The sequence below is a fragment of the Eleutherodactylus coqui genome, chromosome 10 (genome assembly GCF_035609145.1).
Source record: "Eleutherodactylus coqui strain aEleCoq1 chromosome 10, aEleCoq1.hap1, whole genome shotgun sequence".
Classification (NCBI taxonomy): domain Eukaryota; kingdom Metazoa; phylum Chordata; class Amphibia; order Anura; family Eleutherodactylidae; genus Eleutherodactylus; species Eleutherodactylus coqui.
Window position 1 is genome coordinate 65,798,314 of NC_089846.1, and position 17,799 is coordinate 65,816,112.

At 44.3% G+C, this 17,799-nt stretch overlaps 1 protein-coding gene across 1 annotated transcript in view; it reads right to left on the bottom strand.

Annotated features, from left to right (window-relative positions):
• LOC136581079 (uncharacterized) overlaps positions 1 to 17,584 on the bottom strand; it is a 44,466-nt gene extending 26,882 nt beyond the window's left edge. Inside the window, exon 1 of the mRNA XM_066582069.1 lies at positions 17,310 to 17,584. Within this exon, the coding sequence (XP_066438166.1) occupies positions 17,310 to 17,584 (275 nt within the window). The remainder of the gene's footprint in view (positions 1 to 17,309) is intronic.
• Between the last annotated feature and the right edge of the window lie 215 nt (positions 17,585 to 17,799).

Here is a 17,799-nt window from a genome sequence, read left to right on the forward strand (position 1 = left end):
AACAATACAATGTTTATAGACAGTTGCCTTGCCATTTGCTTTGAATTGCAGTCTTCATCCTGTCAATAAGCATCTCCCTGTAACACCCACTGTTTATTGTTGAGCCCCTCTCCTGATACGTTCCAGAACTAGAGCTTGTGAGTCCCAGAAACTGAAGGTATTTTTCTGCTGATGGCTGGTTTTTGAACTTTTTTCTAGTAGACAATTGTGACTTTTTCCATGCCATACTCTGAACCATAATAATGAACCCATGTTTTGTCACCACTGATGATTCCGCCCAAAGAGGTATCACCTTTGTTATCATTGCGATCAAATATTGTTGGCACATATACAAGCGCATATATGCTGCTCTTCTTTGGTGCAAACAGAAAGTAGAGCGGCCATAGTTAATGTCAAGGCTGCCACAATGGAACTGACCAAGCAACTTCAAACTTGCGCAGCAGTGATAATATGGATACCACGCCAAGTGATGCATGCGAAAATGACGGAGGTGCTAACACAAATACAACTGCATTGTGGATAAATACCGATTCTCCCTCGTTTTTATGTGTTAAAGGATAACTCCACGGAAGTAAAATCAGGGCGGTGGAGTCAGTAAGCCAACCTTCCAACTCCTCTATTTTTCCCAACTCTGACTTCAGTTACGACTCCTTCATAAAAGGCTCATGTACGATAATTAGCAATAAATTTATTGTAATAAAATATATTGTAAGACTTTCATTTTGAATCCGGAGTTGGAACATCTCTACCAACTATGTCTGCATCCAAAACTGACTCCAACTCTGACTTCATAGTCCTGTGTAAAATATGATCTAATGATAGAATTCTTAACTGGGAAAATTCCAAGTATCGACATGTTTTATTGATTACATTTTTTTTAATTGCTTAAATCTACTTCAATCCTGACAGACATTTTAATCCCATTATGATATATGATGGATGTTTCACAAGGCTGAGGAGGAGTAATGGCCATCACATACCCATCTTATGACTACAGGTCTGGTTATGGAGTTAGGCCATGGCAGAGGTTACCATACACCAGCAGCTAATAAGAAATAACAAAGATGTACATGAAATAGAATAAACCCCTGTGTCCGCTCTCACTTCATATCCAGATTGTTCTAACGAGCTGAAAGACATCCCGTGTGCCTGCTCAGGTGCTTCCTCTCATACCCCCGCGGCTTCCCTGGGGTTCTGGAAATGAGAAAACTAGTGAAGGGTCGGGGGCGGAGGACAAGCATTCTGTTCTTGCCAAAAGTCTTAATGGGTTTAAGGCTCAGCTTGATGAGGATGCTGATCCGCACACAAAATCCATTAGGAAGTAAATTGTTTTATATGTGATAATTGATATTCCAGTGAAGAGTATCAACTTTTTCGTTGCTAGTATAGTTGTCAGTGGCCTTAAAGACACAAGGATACACAGCGGCCTGCAACATATTACTTACCCAATCTGTAGAATTATAGACAGATCATAAGGAAATGTTAAGTTTGTAGCTGGAGACAGTCTCCGAGCTGAGTATGGAGAACCTCATCAGCTTTGAAGTCTAAAGCCTTCTTACATATAAGGTGAGATGCCCAGTGCACAGGGGTGAGGGGGTTGTCAGTAGTGTTGCTCACCTTGATCGGGCCGAGCGATAAAATCGCCCCAATTTATGCAAAATCAAATTGGGATAGCCGAACTGATTTTTGCCGAAAATCACAAGAAAATTTCCCATAATGCCTGCTGCTGCAGAGGTTAGGGTGAAACGAATCGGCAGCCAAGGCATCTTGTTGATGTTACCAAATATGTCCTCTGTCTTGCATATGGGCAGCAGTTTTATTGGATGTCTGCATCACATGACCTAGCCATGTATAACATAGGCAAAGTTTAACCAGTGGCCATTTTACAGTTGAACACAGGACAGAGAAGCTGCATCACATTTTTATACCTATATAACACATGGTCTGTTGTTAGGGACAGATATTCTACAGAGGATATATTGCTGCTGGGTGTGATCGTGCAAACTTGTAGGCTGTTGAAGTTGGCGTCTAAGATGGTCTCATACTTGTTCTATTGGTGATGAATCTGGTGATCAGGCAGGCCAAGGGAGTGTGACAATGCTGTGGAGGCATTCCCGTGACTGTGGTGTTCACAGCCAGCTTCCTCTCGTCTGGCAGAGGTGCAGCAACAATTCGGGCTACCACCCAACTGTCTCATCTGTGATGTGCCTGCATGGTGGAATTCCACGTTGCGTATGTTGTAGAGGCTCATCCAGCAGCAGAGAGCGATCACGGAGAACCAGATGGTATGTGCCATTAGCAGAGGCTGTATGGAGGGCGGTCACTTGATGCCTGTTAAGTGGCTGCAGATCAAAGACATGTGTGCCACTTCAGCCTGCTTTGATGAAGAAACCAAAATAGTCAGTCATGATGACTCACTGATCAGTATGACTGTCCCTGGTGTCTGTCTGCTGAAACAGATACTACAGGGCCTCAGGGACAATGATGTGTTGTTGTCACAGGTGGAGGAGGAATGGGTAACCAATCTCCCAATTGTCTGGCCAGCCCACCATTACTCAACACCGCAGGGAGGGTGAATTTGGGCAAGGAAGGGCGGCATCTTCAACACGTTTTTCCACCCATGGGAGAACTATAAAGGAGGAACAAGAGTAGGGGATAATATAGGACCCGAGGCAGGGGAAGGGGCTACGCAATGTTCCTTCCATCCATCACTAACCCCAGCTAGTCTGTGTGGATGGAGGGACCACCCAGAGGACCTCAAGGAATGTGGGCCAGCAGTCTCAGACACTTTGGGGTTTATGAGTGCTTTTATGCTGCAGTGCTTGCAGAAGGACCGTCACTTAGCCCACATCAAAACGTCAGATCATTACTGGGTAGCCACCCTCCTGATCCCCGCTACAAGGCTAAAATGACAAATGTTATTCCGGCAGTGGAGAGGGACTTCAAAATGCATCACTATTAGGACAGACTGTTAAGCAGCTTGAGCACAGCATTTCCCATAGCTGCGAGGATGCATCCGCAATGGATCGCAGCTTCATGCACTTATATTCATCCCCTATGCATGCATAAGTATTTTTTGCATTTATGTTCTTAATAAATAAATTACTTCTATTATTTCACCAACCTGGTCTGGACCTCCTTCGGATATCGTTTGGGGGATTTCCTCGCTGTACCTGATAATAAGGTCTACTTCTCCTTTCAGGGGGTTTCCATAGAGGGTACCCCTCACACAAGTAAGTAATCCGAATCCTTTTCTTGAAGTTATCTACATTTGCCCTTTTAAGGAGCGCAGGGCTTCTTTTTTACTTTATACTCTCTATTGTTGACCCCGGGAACCTACTTGGCATCTGGTGATTAGTCCGGCAGCTCTCCACTATGGCATTTGAGGACATCATCTGGGTTTAGCGGTCAACCCAAATCACTTGGGTTTGTCTGTCTGCATTGGATGAGTCCGCCGCTCTCTTTTTGCTAGTCTTTTTCTAATAACTTGTGTCTAATACTGTATCACAACAGAAGGTCCACCTAAGCTCTGTTCTTACAATAATTTTCTTTTCTCCTGCTTCCGCCCTGTTTCCTCCTCCTCCTGAAACAAATATTTCCAAAGCACAAGAAACACCTGTAGCTCTACAGCTTTTCCTTGGAGCAGGCCCGTGCTTGGCTGTTCTGTTCACCTGGGAGAATTTGTGCTTTGGAAACTTTATGACATTGCTATTAAAACAAGCAGCACATCTGCTATCTTGCTTAAGCCTCATTTCCATGTGCATATACATGAAACGATGCATATTAAATCTCTTTTTCCTTGCGTATGATCGCTTATGCAATATTCTGCATATGTATGGCTGCGTATGCACTGCGTTTCAATATGCGCAAAAAAAAAATGCATGAACTTGTTCCTGCTTTTCTATCACCTCCTTGCATGTATCCTAGCAACATGCATTTCATGTGCAGTGCTTAAACAACTAGTTGCGTAAGCACTGTGTTTGCATTATGTAATAACATGCACCCGTAGAAATAAATAGGGCTATGCGCATGTAATATGCAGTAAAATAGAGCATGCTGTGATTTTCTTACGCATATTGACATGCAGTGTCCATAGGCACATGTGCATGGATAAACAAAAAACCACTGACTTTCATTGACTCCATTCACCGTGTATCCCGTGGTCGTTCAACGTGGTGAAAAAACGCCTGTGAACATGAGGCCTAAGCAAAATTTTTAGTAGCTCTACAGTGGTTCCTTTGAGCAGGCCTGTGCTCAAGTGTTGTGTTCACCTGGCAGAATTTCTCCTTGTGAAATTTATGCTTTTAAAACAAGCAGCACATCTGCCGTCTTCCTTGGCGCAATTTTTGATCTAGGAGACCCTATGTGGGCCTTCTTTTGTTTTCAGTGACCCCCCTGTGCTACGGGAGAGCCCCACACCACTGTACACTATTTTGACTACATTTTGGCAGGAGTACAGTGTTCCCCAGATATGTTGCTGTATTCACATGCAATTTGGGGGGCTTTAGCTGCATTTTGGAGCGAAAATTAGTGAGCCCGATTTTTACTCCCATTGATTTTAATGGGAGTCAGGATTGACTGTCCCCATTCACGATGATTTTCATGCAATTGACTTGATACCAGCACGAACCAATTATTCCACTAATAACTCATCACTAGCTGTCAGATACTTTGGGTCAACTGCTTTCACAAAGGAAATTAGATTAAGCATGATCAATTTTTCCCTAGTGACACCAAAGGAGCTCACCCACCCACAGAAAATCGGAGAAAAATTCGCCATCTGTAATAATTTGGACTCAGGAGGATGACCAGATAAAGCGGTCTACACATAAATAAGCTGATGTCTCACCTGAATCCCCTCTGTTCGTTGCTGTGCAGACGCCTGAATCCCCTCCGTCCGTTCCTGTGTAGATGCCTGAATCTTCTCCGTCCGTTCCTGTACTCCACCTGAATCCCCTCTGTCCGTTGCTGTGTGGACGCCTAAATCCCCTCTGTCCATTGCTGTGCGACGCCCGAATCTCTTCCATCTGTTTCTGTGCGGACACTTGAATCTCCTCCGTCCCTTTGCTGTGCGGATGTACTGAATCCCCTGCATTGCTGTGCGGACGCCCGAGTCCCCTCTGTCCACTGCTGTGCGGATGCCTGAATCTCCTCTGTCTGTTCCTGTGCTCCGCCTGAATCCCCTCCATCTGTTGCTGTGCAGACGCCTGAATCCCCTCTGTCCATTGCTGTGTGGATGCCTAAATCCTCTTCGTCCGTTGCTGTGTGGATGCCTGAATCCGCTCCATCCATTGCTGTGTGGACACCTGAATCCCCTTCGTCCGCTGCTGTGTGGACACCTGAATCCCCTTCGTCCGTTGCTGTGTGGATGCCTGAATCCCCTCCGTCCAATGCTGTGTGGACAACTGAATCCCCTTCGTCCGTTGCTGTGTGGACGCCTGAATCCCCTCCTTCCATTACTGTGTGGACACCTGAATCCCCCTCGTCCGTTGCTGTGTGGACGCCTGAATCCCCTGCGTCCATTGCTGTGTGGATGCCTGAATCCCCTCCAACCATTGCTGTGTGGACACCTGAATCCCCTTCATCTGTTGCTGTGTGGACGCCTGAATCCCCTCCGTCCATTGCTGTGTGGATGCCTGAGCCCCCTCCGTCCACTGCTGCGCAGATGCCTCAGTCCCCTCCGGCTGTTGCTTCACAGACGCTCGAATTCCCTCTGTCCGTTGCTGTGTGGACACCTAAATCCTCTCCGTCCATTGCTGTGCGGACGCTTGAATCCTCTCCGTCTGTTGCTGTGCGGACTCCTGAATCCCCTCCGTCAGTTGCTGCACAGACTCCTGAATCCTCTCCGTCCATTGCAATGCAGACGCCTGAATCGCCTCTGTCCGTTGCTGTGCAGACGCCTAAGTCCTCTCTGTCCATTGCTGTGCAGACGCCTGAATCCTCTCTGTCTGTTGCAATGCAAACGCCTGAATCCTCTCTGTCCGTTGCTGTGCAGACGCTTGAGTCCTCTCTGTCCGTTGCTGTGCGGACACCTTAATCCCCTTCGTCCATTGCTGTGCGACGCCCGAATCTCTTCCGTCTGTTTCTGTGCGGACGCTTAAATCTCCTCCGTCCTTTTGCTGTGCGGATGTACTGAATCCCCTGCATTGCTGTGCGGACGCCCGAGTCCCCTCTGTCCACTGCTGTGCGGATGCCTGAATCTCCTGTCTGTTCCTGTGCTCCGCCTGAATCCCCTCCGTCCGTTGCTGTGCAGACGCCTGAATCCCCTCTGTCCATTGCTGTGTGGATGCCTAAATCCTTTCCGTCCGTTGCTGTGTGGACGTCTGAATCCGCTCCATCCATTGCTGTGTGGACACCTGAATCCCCTTCGTCCGTTGCTGTGTGGACGCCTGAATCCCCTCCGTCCAGTGCTGTGTGGACACCTGAATCCCCTTCGTCCGTTGCTGTGTGGACGCCTGAATCCCCTCCATCCATTGCTGTGTGGACACCTGAATCACCCTCGTCCGTTGCTGTGTGGACGCCTGAATCCCCTCCGTCCATTGCTGTGTGGATGCCTGAATCCCCTCCAACCATTGCTGTGTGGACACCTGAATCCCCTTCGTCTGTTGCTGTGTGGACGCCTGAATCCCCTCCGTCCATTGCTGTGTGGATGCCTGAATCCCCTCCGTCCATTGCTGTGTGAATGCCTGAGCCCCCTCCGTCCATTGCTGCGCAGATGCCTCAGTCCCCTCCGGCTGCTACTTCACAGACGCTCGAATTCCCTCTGTCCGTTGCTGTGTGGACACCTAAATCCTCTCTGTCTGTTGCTGTGCGGACGCTTGAATCCTCTCCGTCCGTTGTTGTGCGGACTCCTGAATCCCCTCCGTCAGTTGCTGCACAGACTCCTGAATCCTCTCCGTCCATTGCAATGCGGACGCCTGAATCGCCTCTGTCCGTTGCTGTGCAGACGCTTGAGTCCTCTCTGTCCGTTGCTGTGCGGACACCTTAATCCCCTTCGTCCACTGTTGTGCGGATGCCTGGTTAAAAAATATGCCTTCCGTCCGTGGATACACGGATGTCTGAATTCATGTCCTGTGTGGGCTGTGTATGCAGACATCTGTGTATAAGTACCTGTATGGCTTATTTTACATCTGTCTGGTTCTGTCTTCTCCTAACTTCCATCAAGGAACAGACTAGGCCCTCAGGTACAAGACGCAGGGCCGTTCTTGTCAGGATGATCGTCCTACTTCTGGGCAGGGTCCGCTCCCGAAAAAGTTAGAAATAACTTTTCCTGTTATGTATGTCAGTAAGGGTCCATCTTGAACCATTGTGTCTTGGTGTGACCCCTTTCTCAGTTCATTCATGTAGGCAAGGTAAATAAGCCCTGCAGGATTGTAACACCTTCTAGGTCTAGGTCCTGGCAGGACTGGCAATGGGGCTCTGAATCGCTAGAACAGCTGGTTTCATCATTAAAGGCTCACACCAGTGTTGAGCTTAATTAATCACAACTCCATCAGGTTAGTATTCCTACTCCACCTCCGACGATAGTACCCTATAGACTGCGCCCTGCTTTTTTTCTTGTTTTAGTCAGTTACGTGCCTTAGCTCTATATCTAAATACTCTAGCCATGTGAGAATACAGTGTTGCCCACCCTTGCCAGCACCAGTGATCCTCTACAACCAGCTTACAAACTTTTTTATTTCTACACTTTTTCTCATTCTCTTGCCTACTTTGTTTTGTTTTCTTGAAGATGTGTCACTACTCATGCACACTTACAATATAATTTCTGGTTGCTTAAGTCGAAAGGATCTAAAATAAATCTCTGTACAGTGTGGAATATTTTTGTAGTGCGCCTCGTCGAAAGAAAAAGCATATATATATTGCACAGATAAGGAGTCTGCAAGATAGCAGCCTACTCACAGCAAAATAGCTCAGTGAATAAATACAGCACCAGAACCAAGTTTGTAACATGAATACAGCACCAGAACCAGGCTCATAACATATATGCAGCATGAACAACCCTCAGCATGCACAAACAATACCAGAACCATCTATTTACTTTCATCGACTCCATTCACCGTGGGTCACGTGCTGAAATCACAGTTGTGTGAATGAGCCCTTACAGTAAAGTTATAGCAAAAAGTCTGCAACTTTTTTCCTCTACGTGTTAACAGGACTTACTTTAATGCCATTCACTTTAATAGAAAACATTTCCACTGCAGAAATTTTCAGCATCTCTGCAATGTGTGAACGCACCCTAAGGAAGGTTTTCATGTTTGCATTGTGGTCCTGAGTCTACATAGACACCATCTGGTAATTCACTCTTCTTTTCAATCCCATCACTTCAATTCAGACGATGAGCCACTTCAGCATTGGCCAATGCTTCAGGAGGAGATTAAGTTAAGTAGTGAGAGTGGAGGAAATACATATCCAGGGGCAAATAAAGAGAAAAAGATCAGTATGTATGTTGTATGATCCCCCAAATCCTTTTGTTTCCCCTAGTGTGGTTCTCAGCTGTGGGATCAGCCATGGGGTCTATCACGCTCTATGAATGAATAACTTGAAGTTTTCCTTGGCAATAAAACTGCGTGAGACAGACTCTCCGCTACGGCTTAAAGTGGTAAAACTATTAGGCTCTACAAAAGGAGTATTCTTGCTGGGGGTAGTAAATAGTAGACAGGAGCATTTATTGTCCAACAGAGAAGGTACAGTGTGGGAAAGTCTCAAGTAGATGTCTGCTGGAAAATATGATCATTTGGATGGAAACGTTCTGTCTTAAAGGATATTTGTCACTGAAATATCGGGATTTTTAAAGGATGGGAGGGGGGGGGGGCAAATGTATCGGGGCTACAGCCAAGACTGCAGTATCCTCTCAATTTGCACTCAGTCAACCTTCTTCATCTACAATAATACATATGGGGCAGGGGCGTAAATAAAGGCTCAGGGGCCCTGATGCAAAACGTGAGCTGCCCCCCCCCCCCCCCCTCTATCTGTATCTGTACCCATACCCATACCTAAACCATGCTGCACAGAGACATAACTTGAAGCTTCTGGGCCCCAATGCAAAACCTGTAACAGGGCCCCCAACTATAATGCTTTATTCATAGTTCTGGGCTCCCTATATGGAGAAGAGAGGCCTTATGGACCCCCTAAGGCTCCTGGGCCCGGGTGCAACCGCATCCCCTGCACCCTCTATAGTTACGCCCCTGGATATGGGGTTTTAAAGAGTAAGTGATTAAATTCTATAATATTGCTGGTGGTCCAGGGTAACTCAGTGGTTAATACCTAGTATAGCTAGGGTTCTAGCGTGAGGAATATTGATAATCCTTGAAGAGCCCTTTGGTCATTCATCAATACAAAAATTCGCTGTTTGTTAAAGGGCGACTCTGGCAAAAAATGCATATTTCAATCTTGTCCCCTTAACCTAATTTTCACACTCTGGACATCTATGTATATTACAGTCACTTCCATGCAATGCATCCTTCTGACTGATGCTTATCAGACACCATCTTGATGCTGAGATTTCTCTCTGTTTTCTCTTTCACTATTCTGTGCTATCAATCCCATAATGCATCAACACAACATCACATAGCCTGTACCTTCTCTGTCTGCTGAGAGGACAGTGTAATTGTCACTACTCTGTATAGTTACCTAAATAAACTGCAGACTATAAGTATATAGTCAGGATGAGGAGCTGTGATCTTCTTCATTATAACTGTCAGGATCCTCTAATCCTCAGAAGTAACTGTGAAAGGTGTTTCTATGTCCCTCTCTAAAGAGCTTGTGTGGTAGAGTCCATCAAACAGGAATTATGCTGATTAAAACTGACTTTTTGAGAGGACACAAAACCAAATACATCTCCGGTGGTCAGAATGAGATCACACGACCACCTGAGGAGAAGGACTCCAAGAGATTTCAGATAGAAAGAAATAACTAAACAAGGTAATACTAGCCAAGTTATATATACTGGGGGCTAGTTACATAATGAATGAAAATAAATTTAACCGGAATGGCGCTTTAAAAAGGCTCCTCAACATTGGAAGGGTTGTCAAGGACCAGAAAAAGATGGCTGCTTTCTTCAAGAAGGCCTCAGTCTCTAATAAAGTCACAAAAAATGTGTTGAGGAAATGTATCCATTTTAGCGTAAGGAGTAGGAAGTAAGGACACTTAAGACATCCATATAACGTGTCAGTAATGGTTACGTGCTTGAAGCTTTAAGAGGATTAGGGTTTTTTGTTGATAATTTGGATATTACTAGGTGGGGGTCCAGTCCTGTGCCAGGATATTCATACTAATTACATTTAGTCTCGGTTTAACAAAGTGCACAAGAGCCTTGAGGAACGGAGGAGGGTAACAGTCATCAGCTCCATTGTAACTGTGTGATGTCTGGAGGATCCCACAAACCTGCTTTTTGAAGCCTACAGACAGGCCAGACTAGCCAGTAAACCCACCAAATCCTGGGGCCGGTGCTGGGGCAGCCCCTTTTTAAAAGATTTTAAGTAAAAAACTACACATACTCCCCTGTGTGGATCCTCCTGGCTCACAGCCTCTGCAGTTTGCATGATATTGTTCCCACACTTTGTCTTCTGCATTGCGCGATCGCATGATCACTAGGTTCACTCGGAGGCAGGGACTGGATATACGAGATCATGTAATTGTACAACGCAGAACCACGCAGGTGAGTATATGTGTGTGTTTTTTTATTTTAATGCATATCATGGACATTACCGTAAGGGGAAAAGAGGGCCATTATTATTACAAAAAGGGGACCAGGAGGGGCAGTATTATTACAATAAGGGGGCAAGATGGGCATTATTACTAAAGAATGGCTCTGAGGGGCAATATTACTGAATGCAGGCCAGGAGGAGCATTATTACTAAACAGGGGACAGAAGGGGCATTATTTGTATTTAATCAGGGCCTGAAGGGGCATTATTATTACTAAACGGTGCAAGGAGTGGCACTGTTATTATTTATTAAACAGTGGCCAGGTGCATCATTATTACCGGTACGTAAAAGAGAGTATGAAGAGAACTACAAGTGGGGGCATAAAAGGGGACACCATTAAGGTAACATAGTATGCAAGGCTGAAAAAAGATAAATGTCCATTCAGTTCAGCCTGTCCACCCCCCCCCCCCCCCCCCCTTCCTTGTTGATCCAGAGGAAGGCAAAAAAACCCATTAAGGCAGACGTCAATTTACCTCATTCAGTGGAAATGCCATAATGGCAGTTGGAATAATCTCTGGATCAACATTTGAAAGTTCCTACCTGAAGTGTATGGGGCACTAGAAGTGGTACTTACTGCGTGGGGCCTACAGGAAGCACTATGGATTGGAAGATTCTATAGAGGTGTAGAAAACAAAGGCAAGTGAACAAAAGAGAAAGTGAATGACCCCAGAGGGGATGTCACCTGTGATCACTGGAGGCAGCTGTACTGTAATCACTTATATAATCTGCGGAGCGCATATCTACTGGTGCGATGAACTGGTATGGGGGTAATTTGGTCTTTTGTATACTGTTTTTTGCAGTGACACTATGAGGGTATTACGTGGTCATAGTCTGTGGGTACTATTTGGCTCTCATAGTGTTATTATAGGTAATCTTAGTCTTTGTAGTGGTTTTTCTTCAGTAAGGGCTCACACCCACTTGCGTTTTTTTTTTTAACGCTGTGATATCCTGCGTTTTTTTCACGCAATTATCAATAGGACTTTTTAATGTTAAAAACGCATCGCACAAAAATCACAAAGCATAAAGTTGCAATGCGTTTTTAACATTGGAAAGTCCCATTGACAATCTCGTTTTAAAAGTGCAGCGATATCTCAGCGGAAAAAAAAACGCAAGTGAGTGTGAGCCCTAACAGTATTGTAGTGTTAGGCCTCATGTCCACTTGCACGCACAGATTCCACTGCTGAATCCCGCAGTGAAACTCATGCGTTCCTGCAGCCATGGAGAGAGAAAATACAATATACTTACCTCTCCGGACGCTGCGGGGCTCTCCTCACAGCAGGCAGGATCTTCTTTCTTCCAGCCGGTGGATGTTTTCAGCACGCCAGCAGCGTGCCGCGCATGCGCCGTGCACAGTCTTACTTTTTTTAAACTCCTGCTCTCCTGCGTATTTGCAGCACAGCACAAAAACAGCTGTGGCTGTGCCGCGGATACGGACGACTTCCATAGGCTTCAATGGAAGCCGCGGGAGCCGTCTGTAAGGGAAGAAATCCCATCTGCATGCTTTTAGCTGCCCTACGGATGCTAATGCATATTATAAGTAAAATCCGCACATGGAGATTGGGCCTTATTCTGTCACTGTGTTGTAATATGTGATCATTGTGCGGCTATATAATTTGGTCCTCATATAGTGTTATATTGGTAATATTGATATCTGTAGTGATCTTTGTTGAGTGACTATATGGTGATATTAATCACAAGGTGGTGATAACGCGCTCATGGTGTGGCGGTATTATTTGGCTCTTATATGGTGTTATTACTGGTAATGTTGGTCTTGGTTTAACCCTTTCCAATCCACTGTCTGACCTCTGAAGACATTATGATTTAAGACTGTACAGCTCCGATGTTGGAAGACATCCGCCGGGGTTCTCTTACTGTATATTGCCAGCCTCTCTGCTGTCGGAGCCTATCCAACATGTCACCTCATGCAGTACTGGCTTTAGCCAACATATAGTGCTGTTGTATAACAGCAGAAAAAGAGTAAGCCCCCTAGGAAAACCAGGATACAAATGGGATTGGAAAGGGTTAATAGGTTTTGTGCAGTCACAGTATGGAGATAATTATATGGGTCATGTTTGCAGAGATATCATGAATTCACACCTGCATTAGAGCTTTATTTGAGGTTTCCATCTCTCTGTTTCGTCTTTGGAAAGGGAAATGGAAATAAAAAGGATTTTAGCATTTCCTTTTTTTCCCCCAATTAATTTCAGTGGGTTTCTGTTTGCTTCCATTCTATTAGGTTTCTAATAATTGCAGTGCTATTAAATCTAACAGAACCAAAGCAAATGAAAACCATTCATTTCAATGGGACTGCCAGAGGTAGCCAAGGGCTAAGTACTCTGAGTGTATTATCCCTGTACTATGACATCACTGTGTGCATTATCTTCACGCTATGACATCATTTTGTTAATTATCCCATAACTGTGACAAGACTGTATGAATTATCCTTGTATTGTGGCATCACTGTGTGCATGATTCCTGTAAACTATAACACCACAATCTGAATTACTTCTATCATGTGAAATCCCTGTGTGATTATGCTTCTATTGTGACATCATTGTGAGCATTATCTCATATTCTCAACCCACTTTATATATATGTGTGTGTGAGTGTATAAGGTCCCCTAACATGGATCATGTTATTTTTATGGAACAGTAGGCTTCCTTTGGTATAGAATACATCTTTTGTGTATATCACAATGGAGAATTGACTGGTTCTCACTTGTTGGCTTAATACCCTCATCCTTGAGATATTTTCCTAGCATTATGAGGTTTAACCAGTGCTGGTCTGTCAACAGGCCCGGATTATACAAGAAGTAATGCAGCTTATCAGTCTCAATATCTCCTGCATGGGGTGAACTTGTGGCTAATTTCTCTACTTAGGTTTTCTGACTGCGGGATTTAATATGTCTGTGGGTTTATACAATTCCGCAGTAACAAGTACGGGTCGGAGCCTTGTGTATTGTGCGCACTATTAGGAAGGTATTTTATAAGCTGTGACAGTGACGGGTGTTATAGTAAAGCTGCCAGTATAAACAGACACTCGGAGGCTGGCAGGGAGATTGTATACTGATAACATAAACGGGGCACCAGGATGGAAAGCTCTACAGGGGTAGAACTAGAATATTTTAATAGGAGGAGTAAAAGGAGAGGATTAGTGCGCTAATATGGAAAATATGGGGGATTTATCCTTTTAAAGTTTATATTTATGGGAGCTTAGGGACGTAGGTATAGGGGGTACAGAGGTAGCAGTCGCATCCGGGCTCAGGTGCTTGGTGGGGACTAAGGGTACCTTCATGCTGGACGGAATATTTCGCAACAGCGTTGCAGAATATGTCGCCATGGAATTGCGCTTTACACAGGAGTATTTGCGGACGCAATATTTGCAAGCGCAATATGCAGAGAATAGAATCCTATGGTTTCAATGGGTTCGTTCACATGCATGTATTTTCCAGCACATTTCAGTTCCACAAAAAAATGCACAGCATGCTCTATTTTCCTGCACGTTCGTGCACCAAAGGCCCCTATAGAGTTCAATGGGGATGTACAAATCTGTGTGCACTACGCTAGGAGATGCGTGAAACATCTCGGGCACGGCTGGATTCCGCTGCAGGACTCAGCAGTGGAATCTATGCGTGCAAGTGGACATTGCGCCTAAACGTGCTTCAGCCACGTTAGAAGTCATCGGTATTATAAATGGCACATGGTAGGTGGAGGCATTAGTTACACATTGTGTACTGAAGTCCAAGTGCTTTATGTTACACCACTGTCAGGAGTATCCAACATACACATTGGCCTTAAATACTGTAACTCACTCCTACTCGGTCCTCCCCTCACTGAACTTTTCCCTTTGCAATCCATCCTGAATGCAGCAGTCAGGTTCATCTTTCTATCCAATGCCACCACCCTGTGCCAATCACTGCACTATAGTAGTTACCGATATACTTTAGAACAATCTAAAGTTATCTCCTCATCCATAAAGCTCTCCACAGTGCTGCACCACCATATATCTCACCCCTCCCCTCTGTCTACTACCCTTCATATGCTCGCCATGTTGCTAATGATTTCAAATCAATATCCTCCATAATCCAAGCCTCCTACACCCATCTCCAAGACTTCTCTTGAGCTGCATCATTCCTCTGGAATGTGCTACCCCAGACAATCAGGTTAGGGTCTCATTAAACAGAGTGAGAAATTGTTCGAACAAGCGAATGATGACAATGTTGTTTGCTTTAAAATGCAGTCAGTTTGCACAAACAGATAATTATTTACATTTTTTCGTCATTCGCTCATTCACTTGATTGTTGGTCTTTGACTGACATGTAACGAGTTTTGAACACCAGGACAATGATTTTTATGCTTGGATAAAATGAATGAGAAACAATAAGCGAACAAATTATTCTTCATTAGAGATGAGCGAGCATACTCGCTAAGGACAATTACTCGATCGAGCTTTGTCCTTAGCGGGTATCTCCCCGCTCGGAAGAAAAGGTTCGGCTGCGGGCGCGGGTGACAGGTGAGTTGCGGCAGTGAGCAGGGGGAACGGGGGGGAGAGAGGGAGAGAGAGATCTCCCCTCCGTTCCTCCCCGCTCTCCCCGCCGCTGGCAGCCGAATCTTTTCTTCCGAGTGGGCAGGTACTCGCTAAGGGAAATACTCGATCGAGTAATTGCCCTTAGCGAGTATGCTCGCTCATCTCTATTCTTCTTCCTTCAATCGTTGGCTGTGTTTACACTGAACAATCATTGTTCAAATTTGCATGATCCAGTGATTTTTTTGAAAGTGTAAAAGGGCCCTATAATCACAAACATTCGCAGTATTAACTTTTTCCTGACCAATAAAATTTTCAGATATGACCATTTAAATCCTAGTATTTTTGCAAAAAATGTTAAAAATGCATATTTTTTCAAAATAAAAAAAACAAATACACTAAGAGAAGTTGTATATTTAATTGTGTAATGACATTCCCTAATCTAACACTTCTCTGTCCACCCTTAATCTCCTTTCTCCCTCAGAACCAGATCCCTTCATCCCACTGTATCCCCCACACCCCATACATCCTAATGCATTTCATATCTGTATATACACTGATACCGGCTGGTGAGCGGCTCATACAGCTTTATGTATATAACCCTATTTATATAAAAGATGGCTGGCCCATTGTAAGAACAAGCACTGCTATGTCTTGTATCACCCTTATTCTCCATAGATTGTAAGCTCTTGTGAGCAGGGTCCTATTGTTCAAAATAGTTTATTAGTTTAATACTACAGTATATAAATAATGATTTTGTCTATATGTGTAACCTCTGATTTGTAAAGTGCTGCAGAATACGTTGGAGCTATATAAATAAAGGTTATTACTGGCCTTCGTATGTAATGATGATGTTGCTATATCCTCAGTATGGCAACTATAATGGAACCAAACGGAAACGTTCACTGTTATCAGACAGATGGACACCACTTTGGTGCCTCTTTGACAAGGGTTTCATTTATTTCCACTATAATTGGAGTATGCAGTAGTGTTGGATCAGTGCTAGACGAGCTGTGGCCAGGATTTCCTTGCAAACCTTTGTGGGGTTTTCTAGTACAGCGGTGTGGGGAGCATACTAAGAATGGAGTGGACGTAAACACCTCGTTGGCGAAAGGCGTCCAAGATGGATATCAGTAATCGTTCTGATGACCAGACATTGTACAGTCAAGCAAATAGCAGCTCAATACATCTTTGGTGCTCTAACTAACATGTCTGGACACATAACTTGCATTCCTTAGCACGGATGGACTATAATAGCAGACGACCAGTTCCAGCGCCATTGTTGTCTATGAGAAACAAAAAGGCGAGACTCCAGCGGGCAAAAGAGCGCTAAAAATTTTATCACTGAGCAGTGAAAAAATATTGCCTGGTCAAATGAATCCAGATTTCTGTTGCCCCGTGCTGATGGGAGGTCAGAATTTGGTTCAAGCGGCATAAATTGATGACCCCTTCCTGTAGGCTGATCAGAACATGTCAGCACCTCCATCTAATCTCTGGCAACTGCAAGAAGCTTCCTGTCCGCAGGGGCCGATATTTATGCAGAGTTTTAACACATAGTGGAATCTACACCACAATGAATCGCTTCAGTTCTAAAAGCCAACACGCTACTAGATGAGGAGCTCTAATAAAGCGTCAAGTCCGATATTAGGCTCTGACGTACGTAGGCCATAGTCATCCATGTTAAAAAAAGGATGCCTCTGCCTAGAACATAGTCATATAACATTTTATGTTTTCATATATACTAACCTGATAAATGATCAAGAGATACTTTTTTTTAGCTTCCATTGGTTAAATGGAACCCTGTGGATACTTTTGGTACATATGCCAAATAAAATATATGGGTCTAATGTGCTATAAACACATGTGTCATGGACTTATCACTCCTATAGAATACATTAGGACCACTAATAATCTGTAAGCGTTATATACAGATTTCCTTATAAACACTTATTACTCTTATACAGTCACCATACACAGTCTTCTCACCTCCTCCTAATGTACAGAACGGATGACATAGACCACACATCTCCTAATGTAAAGACATCACAAATTAGTTATTAGATTGGTTATTTCACTTACCTTACATTCTGAGGTCCTCTCTGATGTGACTTTCTTCTTTTACTTACTCTTTTCAGCATAGGTTTCTTCTTATTCCCAGTAGAATTTGGATAAGTCGTTTGATTGATCCATTGGTTTGTAGAACTTGTCGCATCACCAAGTGATTCGTTGTCTTTAGAAATCAATATACTATTGTCCATTGTAATACCCGAGTCCCTTTCAGCTTGTTGTGCCAGGGGCCAGAGACATGAATTTCCAGCCAGCCATACAAGAAAGGTCATAGTGACAGAAGTCATGGTGCAAACTCATACAGAAGTCACAGAGAAGAGTTGGCAGCAAGATGAAGAGAAACTTACAGAAATAGCAGGTCAAGAATGCAGGGATGTTGCCATGAATAACCAAGACACAAGAGAACTTACATCGGTATCAACACAAGTGAGAAAGAACTTGTGTTATTTTGGAGAGAACAGGTTAAGAACTTGTGGAAGATTTAACTAGCAATAGTTAATAC